At 41.0% G+C, this 13,779-nt stretch overlaps 1 protein-coding gene across 1 annotated transcript; it reads left to right on the top strand.

The window, feature by feature from the left end:
* The first annotated feature begins 1,989 nt into the window (after window positions 1-1,989).
* On the top strand, window positions 1,990-3,794 carry LOC127528006 (E3 SUMO-protein ligase ZBED1-like). Its single transcript, XM_051928550.1, has 2 exons — window positions 1,990-2,927; window positions 3,119-3,794. The coding sequence occupies exons 1-2, from the start codon at window positions 1,990-1,992 to the stop codon at window positions 3,792-3,794; spliced, it is 1,614 nt and encodes a 537-aa protein (XP_051784510.1).
* The last annotated feature ends 9,985 nt before the right edge of the window (window positions 3,795-13,779 follow it).

Genomic DNA, 13,779 nt, shown 5'->3' with positions numbered 1-13,779 from the left:
AAGAGGGGGATAAATGGAGTGCTGGATGCCCTAAGGACTATAATCTAGTCACTTAGAGGCAAGAAGCTGCATTGCAGGGAGCTGCACAACAGTATCTGTGACTGTGGACGTGATGCTCCAGCAAAAAGGCAGTTAACATTCCTCTGGTGGTCCTCCAAAGATTTGTGCTCTGGGTGCACTATACCCTTTGCTACATTTGAAGGGGTGGCAAATGGCACTGAGTTCTGTGATTCCACCAGGCTAGTCTCACACTAACTACAGCGGAGCTAACCACCACACCAAAAACACCTCACACCTGGTGTGCCTTTTATGGCTACCATAGTTAGAAATTGGGGGAAATGCATGTCTCGGAGGAAACCATAAAACTCGGGAATATAACATGAGGAATTGGACATTAAAGCTAAATTAATCAGATACATTTCAGCTTCAAATTCTAAAGTAGAATGTTAGATTTGATGTTTTGTTATGAAATTATTTAGTGAGTGAATTGGGTCTAATAATGTGTGCTACAAAAAAAAAAAACAATAAGGTAAAGACATCTAGAACAAAATTGAACAACAAAATTTAGAGAAGTTTTTGGGCCTTTTGACAAACTGGTAACCTACATTGTATAAACTAGAGTTCAGAACTGTAGAATTATATGAAACCATAGAAATGTAATATAATGTACAATGCAGTATGTAATAGTTCATTTTTAGTTTTGAATGGGAAAGTGACACATCAGGGAAGGACACTAAGAAATTGAAGGAGGCATTTCATATGAACAAAGTAGTGGTAAAGCCAAAAATATTTTTAGTGCTCAAGGAGGGAACAGGAGAGGGTGTCCGCCTGTTGGGTGCAGCTTCCAGTGGTGATCTGTTGGATGGAAAGACACTTGATGCCCCATACAGGATGTCCCAATTTATTCTGGCCAGAATTGGTGGCAGTCGGATCTCTCTACTGATTGAATAAATTGAGCTGGGGAAATTAATTTGGTTTATTTGATAGTTGAGATGAAGGCCTCGTTTGAGGAAATGTGTTCCTTCCTAGGACCAGATATTTAGTTATCAGATGCAAAGACATTATAAAAATATTTCTGTTGTTTGTATAGAATTGTAGCTTAGATAGATGGACTTGTGTTTAGGGGTCCAGGGGTGGAGTAAATAGTTACCATTGTTTAGGTGAAACACAGTAATGTGGCAGACAGTAATTTAGAATTGACACACCACTTGAACTTGGAATAGGTGTTTAGGATTTAGGCAATCCAGCTTCCATTTTGCATACAGCATCTCAGTCATTTGAAGAAATAAAGACAAGAGCTGCAGAAATAACAGAACACAACAGGAGTTACTAGAGTCAACTAGCCAAGAATTCAGAATGCTTATGGAATCATTATGAAGTGACAATGGCAAATTTTGCAGTATATCTGATGGGATCCTAGCATAAGAACTGCATCTGCTGATACATTTTTCTTTTCTGCTAATTGTAGGAGCTGTGAAGTAGTGATGTGTCGGTCGCGAACGAAACGGCTCTTGGAGCCGACTCTTTGAAGTGAATGATCGGAGCCGGCTCCTGTCTGTGAGCCGGAGTCGGAGCCGCTTTTTTTATTCCTCTATTTTTTTTTCCAAGCTGCATGGGATTGGTCAACTAGAAAATGCGTGTCTACACTGAGCAGGAGCAGGAGGGGGAGGGGCGGTGCTACAGACAAACACCACACACACGCTCAGAGAGAGAAATAAGAGGGAAGGACACGCGCGCGACAAAATGAGTGACCGTAGGAAACGGAGTAAAATTTGGATACATTTCAATTACATTGATAATACAAAGGCAGAGTGTAAAGCGTGCAAGGTTAAAATCTCATATCGAACAGGCTCTACAAATAATCTGCACCGGCACATGAGAACTGTACATCCATCAGTGCAGTTCGAAGAAAAATGAAAAGCAAGTGAACCTGCTACTAATGAAAGTGACAGTTTGTCTACTGCAACTGTTGAAAGTGCCAGTTTGACAATGTCTACACCGTCATCCAGACCTACACCTAGACCTACAACCCAGAGCTCTATGAGACAGTTTGTGCAAAAAGCCATAACTCCAGTTAAACAGAACACAATTGATGAGGAATTGGCTAAAATGATTGCACGGGATTTCCAACCATTTTCAATCGTGGAAGACAAAGGATTCAGGACCTTTACTCATGCTCTCAATCCATTTTATGTAATTCCAAGCAGGAAAACTCTCTCCCACAAAATTATCCCAAACCTATATGACAGAAAACGTGCTTCACTGCAAGAGAGAGTTAAAAAAGCCCCAGGAGTTTGCCTGACAACTGACTGTTGGACATCCCGCACCACCACATCCAACATGTCAGTTACTTGCCACTTTATTGAAAATTACAAAATGGTGACCTGTCTTCTGGATTGTTTTGAGTTCAGTGACAGACACACTTCTAATAACTTAGCAGAGGAGCTGCTCAAAGTGGCAAAAGAGTGGGATGTGGAAAACAAAGTGGTTTGCTGTGTCAGTGACAATGCATCTAACATAATTAAAGCAATTAAAATCCTGAAATGGACCCACCACCCATGTCTTGCACACACAATTAACCTGTTTGTGAGAGATGCTCTGAAGGTGATGAAACCCACTGTGGACAAAGTGAAGGCAATAGTGGAATTCTTCCACAGGAGCACAACAGCCACAGAGAAGCTCAAATCTACCCAACGACAGATGGGCATGCCTGAACTCAAGCTCAAACAGGAGTGCATTACAAGGTGGAACTCAACCTTTCATATGCTAAAACGGATTCTGGAGTCCAAGGATGCAGTCATCTCTACCCTGGCTGTTATCAGTGCACCAGTTGATCCTCTGAGCCAAGAGGAATGGGAGGTGCTGCAGGAGACATGCATGGTTCTGGAGCCATTTGAGCAGGTCACTGTGGAGATCAGTGCAGACAGGTACAGTGTACAAATGCTACTACATTATTATTATTGCTATTAATATCATTATTATTCAATTATTATTATCATTTTTATTAGTTGTTGTTGCATTATTGGTATGAAAAGTAGATTAGACATGAATGGGAATAATATATACTGCTAAATAAAACAAAGCATAATTTTAACAGTTATTCTTTACTCATTTTCAGCTATGTTACAGCATCCAAAATGCTGATCCTGTGCAAGGGTCTGCAGAGAGTAACAACTGAGCACCAGACCAGAGTAACCACAGGGAAAGTGGCAGAGTTAGTGGCTGCTCTCTGTGCATCCATGGACAGAAAGTTTCACAGAATAGAATACAACAGTATTCTTTCAGAAACCACCATGCTTGACCCAAGATTCAAAAGGTTGGCCTTTAATGAAAACAGAGCGGCTGATGAAGCTCTTCAGAGAATAAGTGCAGCAGCAAAATACTTCCAGCCAGCTCCAATGCCAGTGGGCCAAGAGGGAGAAAAGGGAACAGAGGATGAACAAGAGAAGCCACAAGCATCTGCTGTTTGGAGGTTCTTTGAAGAACGAGCAACTGGTCCTGGAGACACTCAGAAAAGAAGGAATCCCTCAGCAGATGCAATACTGGAAGTGAGATCGTATCTTGAGAAGCCTCTTTTCCAAAGAAGCGCAGACCTGCTGAGCTGGTGGGAGACCAAGGCTTCAGTTTACCCACGTCTTACGCATGTAATGGCACAGAGACTGTGCATTGTAGCAACATCAGTCCCCTCAGAGAGAATCTTCTCCAAAACAGGGCAGATAATAACAGAGAGAAGAAACAGTATCAACCCCTCAAAGCTGAGGCACTTGGTTTTTCTTAATGCCAACCTTCTTTAAAGACTAGCTAAAACTGTTTCCTGGATGCTACTTTTTTGTTTTACACATTATTTATATTTTGTTTTGTGATTCTCTAAGCTTATGTTGTTTCACTGTAAATAATTAAAAATATTGGATCTTTCTCAAATTGAGATGGTTTGTTTTTGTACCTTAAAATTTATTATTCTGCACCATGTTATAAGACATATAAATAATAAACATTTCACATAATGTATGTTTTGTACGTTAGTAATTCATTTCACTTATAATTTTACATTATTTTTGGTAATAATTTTTTAGCACCAAAAAAATCTGAAGAGCCACTTGGGAGCTGAAAGAGCCGGCTCTTTTAAGTGAGCCGAGCCATAAGAGCCGGCTCTCTTAAAAGAGGCCGGAATTCCCATCACTACTGTGAAGTACTTCAAATGCCCTTGGTGAGCCAAATCTGCTTGAGGGACTGAAGTACTTGGGCAGTAGGAGGCGGACTGGAAGGGCATGGGAACACACTACCAACCGGACGGCCAAGGGTTTGAAGGACTCACAGTTCATCTTTAGTTTGTCTGACCAAAATAGGGTGTGGAGTGTTAAGGTTGTATAAAATCTGTACATTTTGGTTTCCATTATATTTTGTTCGAGACAAGACAACAGATGAACTAAGACAGATCAAAGCAGGTTTTGTCACTCCTCACTTTCAAACAGCTGTTTCCTACATTGAAAGAAGACATTCTGGGGCCCAATTATTTTACAACCCGGGAAAGGATGCTCTGCTGACACCCCAGGCTATTGATTACTTTATGGTATGGACATCTGGGATTTATGGCCTGGGAAAGGGAAACAGGCAATATCAAAGAACTTATTATCTGGGAAAGAGTTTGAACAAAATTCATCAATCACATTGCAGCCAGCCAATCAGGTTCATGTGTTGTGTAACCAAGGCATGATATTTCATAATAAATATGCCTTGGTCTGGAAGAGGAGCAGAGGGAGGAGCAGGAGAAGAAGAAGGGAGAAGAAGAAGAAGAAGAAGAAGAAGAACAGAAGGAGGAACAGGAGAGGAGGAAGGAGAAGAAGCAAAGAGAAGGAGGAGAAGAAGAGGAACAGACGAAGACGACATTGGTCGTCAGAAAGGCATCATGAACATCCATTGCTAAATCAAACACCTCCCTGGGACATTCATCCTTGTCATTTTTCAACTTTTTCGTAAGCTTTTCCTAAAGACTATATATATTCAGACCTTTCCTATCAGTACTTATTTTCTATTCTTTGTTCCAGTGGTATTATTATTATTCTCTTATTATTCTTGTAATAAATACCATGCTGCTTTTAACTTTCTATGCTTTGTTTTACGTCTAGAGTGATTGAATTAATAAGTTAGATTTCTTTGAGCACCTGGGGTAGCCACATTTTTGCCATTATTTCTGTGCTGTGAGGTTTATAAGGCTGAGAGTGAGGCGCCACTCGATAGTTAAGGGACAGTATGAAAGAAGGTATTCTTGGCTGATAAATGGCCTATAGTCAAGGATACTGAGTCTTTGTATGTTTTAATATTTTCTTGCAGACCAAAAGTAACATTTAGGTCTGAGGTCTATTTAAAACATCATATGTTGTCCGTGCTGATAATAAGTAAGTCTCTTGAAGTGCTGAGTGACAGGCTGATGTGTGGTGTAAAGTGCAAAGGGTTAATCAGTGTGTGTGTGTCATTCATAGGGCACTGTTGTGGTTAGGGTCTGTGTGTGTGTGTGTGTTTATCTATGTGTGTGTGTGTTCATTTTAAAGTGCAACAGTAGACCAACCCGATAACGAACCTGACGAGAACATTTACCCTTGAGAGAACAGGTAAAGGGTAAGTAGAGGGAAATACTACGATAATACACCTCCCTAAACTCCTCCCATGCCCGAGTTTTTGCCTCGGGAACCACTGAAGCCGCATTCCGCTTGGCCTGCCGGTACCTATTAGCTGCCTCCAGAGTCCCACAGGACAAAAGGGGCCGGTAAGACTCCTTCTTCAGCTTGACAACATCCCTCACCGCCGGTGTCCACCAACGGGTTCGGCGATTGCCGCCACGACAGGCACCGACCACCTTATGGCCACAGCTCCAGTCAGCCACCTCAACAATAGAGGCCCAGAACATGGCCCATTCGGACTCAATGTCCCCCACCTCCCTCGGGACGTGGTCGAAGTTCTGCCGGAGGTGGGAGTTGAAGCTACTTCTGACTGGGGGCTCTGCCCAGACGTTCCCAGCAGACCCTCACAACACGTTTGGGCCTACCAGGCCTGACTGGCATCCTCCCCCACCATCAAAGCCAACTCACCACCAGGTGGTGATCAGTTGACAGCCCCGCCTCTCTCTTCACCCGAGTGTCCAAGACATGTGGCCGCAAGTCCGACGACACGACCACAAAGTCGATCATCGAAACTGAGGCCTAGGGTGTCCTGGTGTCAAGTGCACATATGAACACCCCTATGCTTGAACATGGTGTTCGTTATGGACAATCAGTGATGAGCACAGAACTCCAATAACAAAAACACCACTTGGGTTCAGATCGGGGGGGCCATTCCTCCCAATAATGCCCTTACATGTCTCACTGTCATTGCCCACGTGAGCATTGAAGTCTCCCAGCAGTACGAGGGAGTCCCCAGAAGGTATGCCCTCTAAGCACCCCCTCCAGGGACTCCAAAAAGGGTGGGTACTTTGAACTGCTGTTCGGTGCATACGCACAAACAACAGTTAGGACCCGTCCCCCCCACCCAAAGGCGGAGGGAGGCTACCCTCTCGTCCACTGTGTAAACCCCAATGTACAGGCTCCAAGTCAGGGGGCAATAAGTATACCCACACCCGCTCAGAGCCTCTCACCGGGGGCAACTCCAGAGTGGTAGAGAGTCCAGCCCCCTCTCAAGGAGATTGGTTCCAGAGTCCAAGCTGTGCGTCGAGGTGAGCCCGACTATATCTAGCCGGAACCTCTCAACCTTGCACACTAGCTCAGGCTCCTTCCCTTCAGAGAGGTGACATTCCACGTCCCAAGAGCCCAGCTTCTGTAGCCGAGGATCGGACCGCCAAGGTCCCCCGCCTTCGTTCACCACCTAACTCACATGCACCCGACCTCCTTGGCCCCTCCCATAGGTGGTGAGCCATGAGAAGGGGGACCCACATTGCCTCTTCGTGCTGTGCCCGGCTGAGCTCCATGGGTGCAAGCCGGCCACCAGGCGCTAGCCATCGAGCCCAACCTCCAGACCTGGCTCCAGAGGGGGCCCCGGTGACCCGCGTCCGGGCGAAGGAAAACGCCGTCAAATTTTTTATTCATCACAGAAGGTCTTTTGAACCGCACTTTGTCTCATCCCTCACCTAGGACCAGTTTGCCTTGGGTGACCCTACCAGGGGCCATAAAGCCAGGACACAGAGCTTCTAGGATCATTGGGACACAACAAACCCCTCCACACGATAAGGTGGCGGTTCGAGGAGGGGCATTCCCTTTTTCCATTTTTTGTAATTGCAGAATATTGTTCAAATGTATGCAGTTTTGGGATATAAATTGTTTATAAAAGAAATGTATTTTCCACTATGCCTGTAATTCATAAAAATATACCTTATCATTTCCCAAATCATGTCCCTAAAATTATTTAAATAAATCAGTAGAAATTACAATGAAACACATCTATCAATATCTCTTAACATGTTGCCTTAAAACTTAACAGTTTGTTTATACATATTCCAGCTATATTTCTTTTAAGCTTTTATTTTACTAGTTTTATTTACTAGTAATAAAATTAACACATATTTCTACCTTAGGCTTTAGAATTTAACAAGTGTCCATAATGTTTGATTAAAATGTCAAATTATTGGAAATAAAACAAAACTTTCCATCAGGTATGTAATCATTCAAACACAACATTCTATTCTAAATCACATTTAAAGTATACAAGTTATTATAACAGAAGAAGTGGATGGGAAAAAGTAATCAACATATCACATACCTTTTCTGTATATAAAAGCCTTATAACTTAAAATGTAATTGTATTAAAATACTTTCATGGTAGTTAGTGCTTCAGACCATTGCATACAGTACTATAAATTAAATTAAAATTATTTATTAAATTAGCTGCTATGCTTAATATTACTGATTTCTTTTACCCATAACTTACTGTTAAGTTTAGGTGTTCATGTACGCTTTTTTAGTTGATATCCTACGATAAGTTTCTGCTTCTTTTCCAGAGTGTTGATCCTGTAGAAAAGCACAGTATAGTTTTTTGTTAATTAACCCTTCTTTGTACAGCATATCTTAGTATGGAAAACTACCTAAACTGGAGCCAGTGGTCATCACCAGCTTCCTTATTGTTATAAAGAATATTTCTCCTTTTACTTTAAAATTACTAAAACTACTTTCTTCCATTTGAGTATGGCCAATACTCAAAGAAAATTGCACACAACACATTTATACTAAATCTGGAAACCTTTTACTGGACCCTAATTATATTAATTTAGTTTAAATTCAAAACATATATGTTTATGCAACCTTCATCAATTGCCTTATCATTTCAAACAACACTACATATTTTCAACATTTCACTACATTTTTCACACATTTTCAAACATATTCCCAAACTCACTTAAAATTCCTTCAAATATACTTCAGTCACAGAGATCTGTTTCACATTGCACAAAGCACCCAAAACTTACTTAAACTGTCTTTTACACAACTTTATACCTACTCAAGTTTTATTATTATTATAAATATTGTTATTTTTATTTAGCATCTACTATTTAAAGCATTCACACACTTTTCCTCTGATGTATATAATTATGAAATACCACACACAGAACATACAAGTCTGAGCTTTCATTCCCAGTTGCTGGGCAACTGTGCTAATCACTGCACCATCATACTACCTAGTGATGGGAATTCCGGCTCTTTTAAGAGAGCCGGCTCTTATGGCTCGGCTCACTTAAAAGAGCCGGCTCTTTCAGCTCCCAAGTGGCTCTTCAGATTTTTTTGGTGCTAAAATTAATTTATTACCAAAAATAATGTAAAATTATAAGTGAAATGAATTACTAACGTACAAAACATACATTATGTGAAATGTTTATTATTTATATGTCTTATAACATGGTGCAGAATAATAAATTTTAAGGTACAAAAAACAAACCATCTCAATTTGAGAAAGATCCAATATTTTTAATTATTTACAGTGAAACAACATAAGCTTAGAGAATCACAAAACAAAATATAAATAATGTGTAAAACAAAAAAGTAGCATCCAGGAAACAGTTTTAGCTAGTCTTTAAAGAAGGTTGGCATTAAGAAAAACCAAGTGCCTCAGCTTTGAGGGGTTGATACTGTTCTTCTCTCTGTTATTATCTGCCCTGTTTTGGAGAGATTCTCTCTGAGGGGACTGATGTTGCTACAATGCACAGTCTCTGTGCCATTACATGCGTAAGACGTGGGTAAACTGAAGCCTTGGTCTCCCACCAGCTCAGCAGGTCTGCGCTTCTTTGGAAAAGAGGCTTCTCAAGATACGATCTCACTTCCAGTATTGCATCTGCTGAGGGCTCCCTTCTTTTCTGAGTGTCTCCAGGACCAGTTGCTCGTTCTTCAAAGAACCTCCAAACAGCAGATGCTTGTGGCTTCTCTTGTTCATCCTCTGTTCCCTTTTCTCCCTCTTGGCCCACTGGCATTGGAGCTGGCTGGAAGTATTTTGCTGCTGCACTTATTCTCTGAAGAGCTTCATCAGCCGCTCTGTTTTCATTAAAGGCCAGCCTTTTGAATCGTGGGTCAAGCATGGTGGTTTCTGAAAGAATACTGTTGTATTCTATTCTGTGAAACTTTCTGTCCATGGATGCACAGAGAGCAGCCACTAACTCTGCCACTTTCCCTGTGGTTACTCTGGTCTGGTGCTCAGTTGTTACTCTCTGCAGACCCTTGCACAGGATCAGCATTTTGGATGCTGTAACATAGCTGAAAATGAGTAAAGAATAACTGTTAAAATTATGCTTTGTTTTATTTAGCAGTATATATTATTCCCATTCATGTCTAATCTACTTTTCATACCAATAATGCAACAACAACTAATAAAAATGATAATAATAATTGAATAATAATGATATTAATAGCAATAATAATAATGTAGTAGCATTTGTACACTGTACCTGTCTGCACTGATCTCCACAGTGACCTGCTCAAATGGCTCCAGAACCATGCATGTCTCCTGCAGCACCTCCCATTCCTCTTGGCTCAGAGGATCAACTGGTGCACTGATAACAGCCAGGGTAGAGATGACTGCATCCTTGGACTCCAGAATCCGTTTTAGCATATGAAAGGTTGAGTTCCACCTTGTAATGCACTCCTGTTTGAGCTTGAGTTCAGGCATGCCCATCTGTCGTTGGGTAGATTTGAGCTTCTCTGTGGCTGTTGTGCTCCTGTGGAAGAATTCCACTATTGCCTTCACTTTGTCCACAGTGGGTTTCATCACCTTCAGAGCATCTCTCACAAACAGGTTAATTGTGTGTGCAAGACATGGGTGGTGGGTCCATTTCAGGATTTTAATTGCTTTAATTATGTTAGATGCATTGTCACTGACACAGCAAACCACTTTGTTTTCCACATCCCACTCTTTTGCCACTTTGAGCAGCTCCTCTGCTAAGTTATTAGAAGTGTGTCTGTCACTGAACTCAAAAACAATCCAGAAGACAGGTCACCATTTTGTAATTTTCAATAAAGTGGCAAGTAACTGACATGTTGGATGTGGTGGTGCGGGATGTCCAACAGTCAGTTGTCAGGCAAACTCCTGGGGCTTTTTTAACTCTCTCTTGCAGTGAAGCACGTTTTCTGTCATATAGGTTTGGGATAATTTTGTGGGAGAGAGTTTTCCTGCTTGGAATTACATAAAATGGATTGAGAGCATGAGTAAAGGTCCTGAATCCTTTGTCTTCCACGATTGAAAATGGTTGGAAATCACGTGCAATCATTTTAGCCAATTCCTCATCAATTGTGTTCTGTTTAACTGGAGTTATGGCTTTTTGCACAAACTGTCTCATAGAGCTCTGGGTTGTAGGTCTAGGTGTAGGTCTGGATGACGGTGTAGACATTGTCAAACTGGCACTTTCAACAGTTGCAGTAGACAAACTGTCACTTTCATTAGTAGCAGGTTCACTTGCTTTTCATTTTTCTTCGAACTGCACTGATGGATGTACAGTTCTCATGTGCCGGTGCAGATTATTTGTAGCGCCTGTTCGATATGAGATTTTAACCTTGCACGCTTTACACTCTGCCTTTGTATTATCAATGTAATTGAAATGTATCCAAATTTTACTCCGTTTCCTACGGTCACTCATTTTGTCGCGCGCGTGTCCTTCCCTCTTATTTCTCTCTCTGAGCGTGTGTGTGGTGTTTGTCTGTAGCACCGCCCCTCCCCCTCCTGCTCCTGCTCAGTGTAGACACGCATTTTCTAGTTGACCAATCCCATGCAGCTTGGAAAAAAAAATAGAGGAATAAAAAAAGCGGCTCCGACTCCGGCTCACAGACAGGAGCCGGCTCCGATCGTTCACTTCAAAGAGTCGGCTCCAAGAGCCGTTTCGTTCGCGACCGACACATCACTAATACTACCCATAGTTAAATTACCTAACGACTTATGTAAAGCATTTAAAACAAAATCGATAACGTATACTGTATATGCACCATCACATTTAGAACCTATTTAACAAGTCAGCTGACACACACACTAGTATTGTCTATGCTCAATACACATTCTGCAATTTCCAAAAGCATCATAGAGCACTCAGGATCATACACACATACCAGCAGCATTTTATTCTTGAAAGAAATATTCTCCTTTATTTTTTTATTATCAATGTCTGGAGGAAAGATATTTTGTACATTTATAAATATTTTTATAGGCAAAAGTAGAGATTTTTTCATTTTGCCAAATATTACAAAATTAATTTTAATCCAATTTACACAGAGCTTTGGAAATTTATATCAGATTTTTCAGAATTTGTGTGCACAATATATTTACAGCAGACACTTTGAACATTCAATTTAATACTAATACATTTCAGACAAAGATGTACCATTCACACGTCATTTCTTAGTCATAGAACAGCATTTTCAAACACATGGAGCATTCTTTGAAGACGTTCTAAATAATTTCCCCCAACACGTCATGTTATATAATAACTAAAGCATCATTTTTCACCTTTCATTCCTCTTGATCTCTCTTACTCACAACCCTTAGTCTCTTGCTTGCACTGTTTCCTCACTTGTGCAGTGTAGCAATCTACAGTAGTACTTGTTATTTGAAGAATTTATTTTAACCAATCCCCTCATTATAGTGTTTTAATAGTATCTTCAATCTTGTCCTGCTTCACCATCAGTCCACTTTCTCTCATGTTCTGAACACTTACTTTCGCCACCAATAACATCCATCCATCCATTTTCCAACCCGCTGAATCCGAACACAGGGTCACGGGGGTCTGCCGGAGCCAATCCCAGCCAACACAGGGCACAAGGCAGGGAACTAATCCTGGGCAGGGTGCCAACCCACCGCAGGACACACACAAACACACCCACACACACACCAAGCACACACTAGGGCCAACTTAGAATCGCCAATCCACCTAACCTGCATGTCTTTGGACTGTGGGAGGAAACCGGAGCGCCCGGAGGAAACCCACGCAGACACGGGGAGAACATGCAAACTCCACGCAGGGAGGACCCGGGAAGCGAACCCAGGTCCCCAGGTCTCCCAACTGCAAGGCAGCAGTGCTACCCACTGCGCCACCGTGCCGCCCACCAATAACACCACTAAGTAATTTTTGCATGCAAGTTATTTTACAGCTTCATATCTTTTGATAACCATTGTATTTTTTGCATCTGCTTTAGCAACTAATATCCAGCACTATTACCTAAATATTGTAATACTAACTTTCTTCTGCAGAAAGTTCTAACACATTGAAGGTTTATTAATTGATTTTGCAAACTCATTTACCATGCCAGGACCACAAAGCCAAGGAAGAAAGACCAGGGCAAACACTCACCCGCACTTCTATCAACTCTTTATTGAGTTTAAGGTGGAGGAGTAATCTGTTAAAACCCATGTAAACACACAAACACAAGATCAGTCAGTCAGTCATTTTCCAACACGCTATATCCTAACACAGGGTCACAGGGGGTCTGTTGGAGCCAATCCCAGCCAGCACAGGGCGCAAGGCAGGAACAAATCCTGGGCAGGGTGCCAGCCCACCGCTAAACACAAGGGTGAACATGCAAATTTCATCCAAATAGTGATTGGGCTAATATTTAAATCAATGAATTTAAGTAAGAGACAACAACTCCCATCACTACTCCACTCAGTTAATAGTCTTTTTATTCTTGAATCTATGTTTACATGTATATTCCATTAATTTTGAACTTGAACACTGATGAACATTGATGTATTATAGATGTGTATTTTAAGCTCATGTAAAATATAACTTTATATGCTATATTTATTCTTTTTATTTGCTGATGCTGACAATGTCATCTGTGTATCCATTTTCCAAGAGTATTTTTTCAGAAAATTCTTATTTTGATTATTTGCTTCAAATACTGTAACTACAGTATTTAAACTTTATAGCATATATCCATCATCTATTGTTGCAAGGTTAAGAATTAAACCTGAGCCCCCAAAGATTTCAGGTATTATCACTAGGCACTGCACCACCAGATAAACTTGTTTAAAAAATGATATACAATACCTAGCATATAATGATTAAAACTAAACTGATAAGTTTGTATATAGGTTTCTCTTACTGGATTGCAGACAGCACATTCTTTCTTAAGTTTTATTAGCAAGGCTTTAGCTCAAATGTTGCTTTAGGCTTCATTGTAGGTAACAATGGATATGTTATACTGTGGTAGTGATATCAGATAGATAGATAGATAGATAGATAGATAGATAGATAGATAGATAGATAGATAGATAGATAGATAGATAGATAGATAGATAGATAGATAGATAGATAGATAGACAGAC

The sequence above is a fragment of the Erpetoichthys calabaricus genome, chromosome 5 (genome assembly GCF_900747795.2).
Source record: "Erpetoichthys calabaricus chromosome 5, fErpCal1.3, whole genome shotgun sequence".
NCBI lineage: Eukaryota > Metazoa > Chordata > Cladistia > Polypteriformes > Polypteridae > Erpetoichthys > Erpetoichthys calabaricus.
This window is presented reverse-complemented; position numbering and strand designations above follow the sequence as displayed.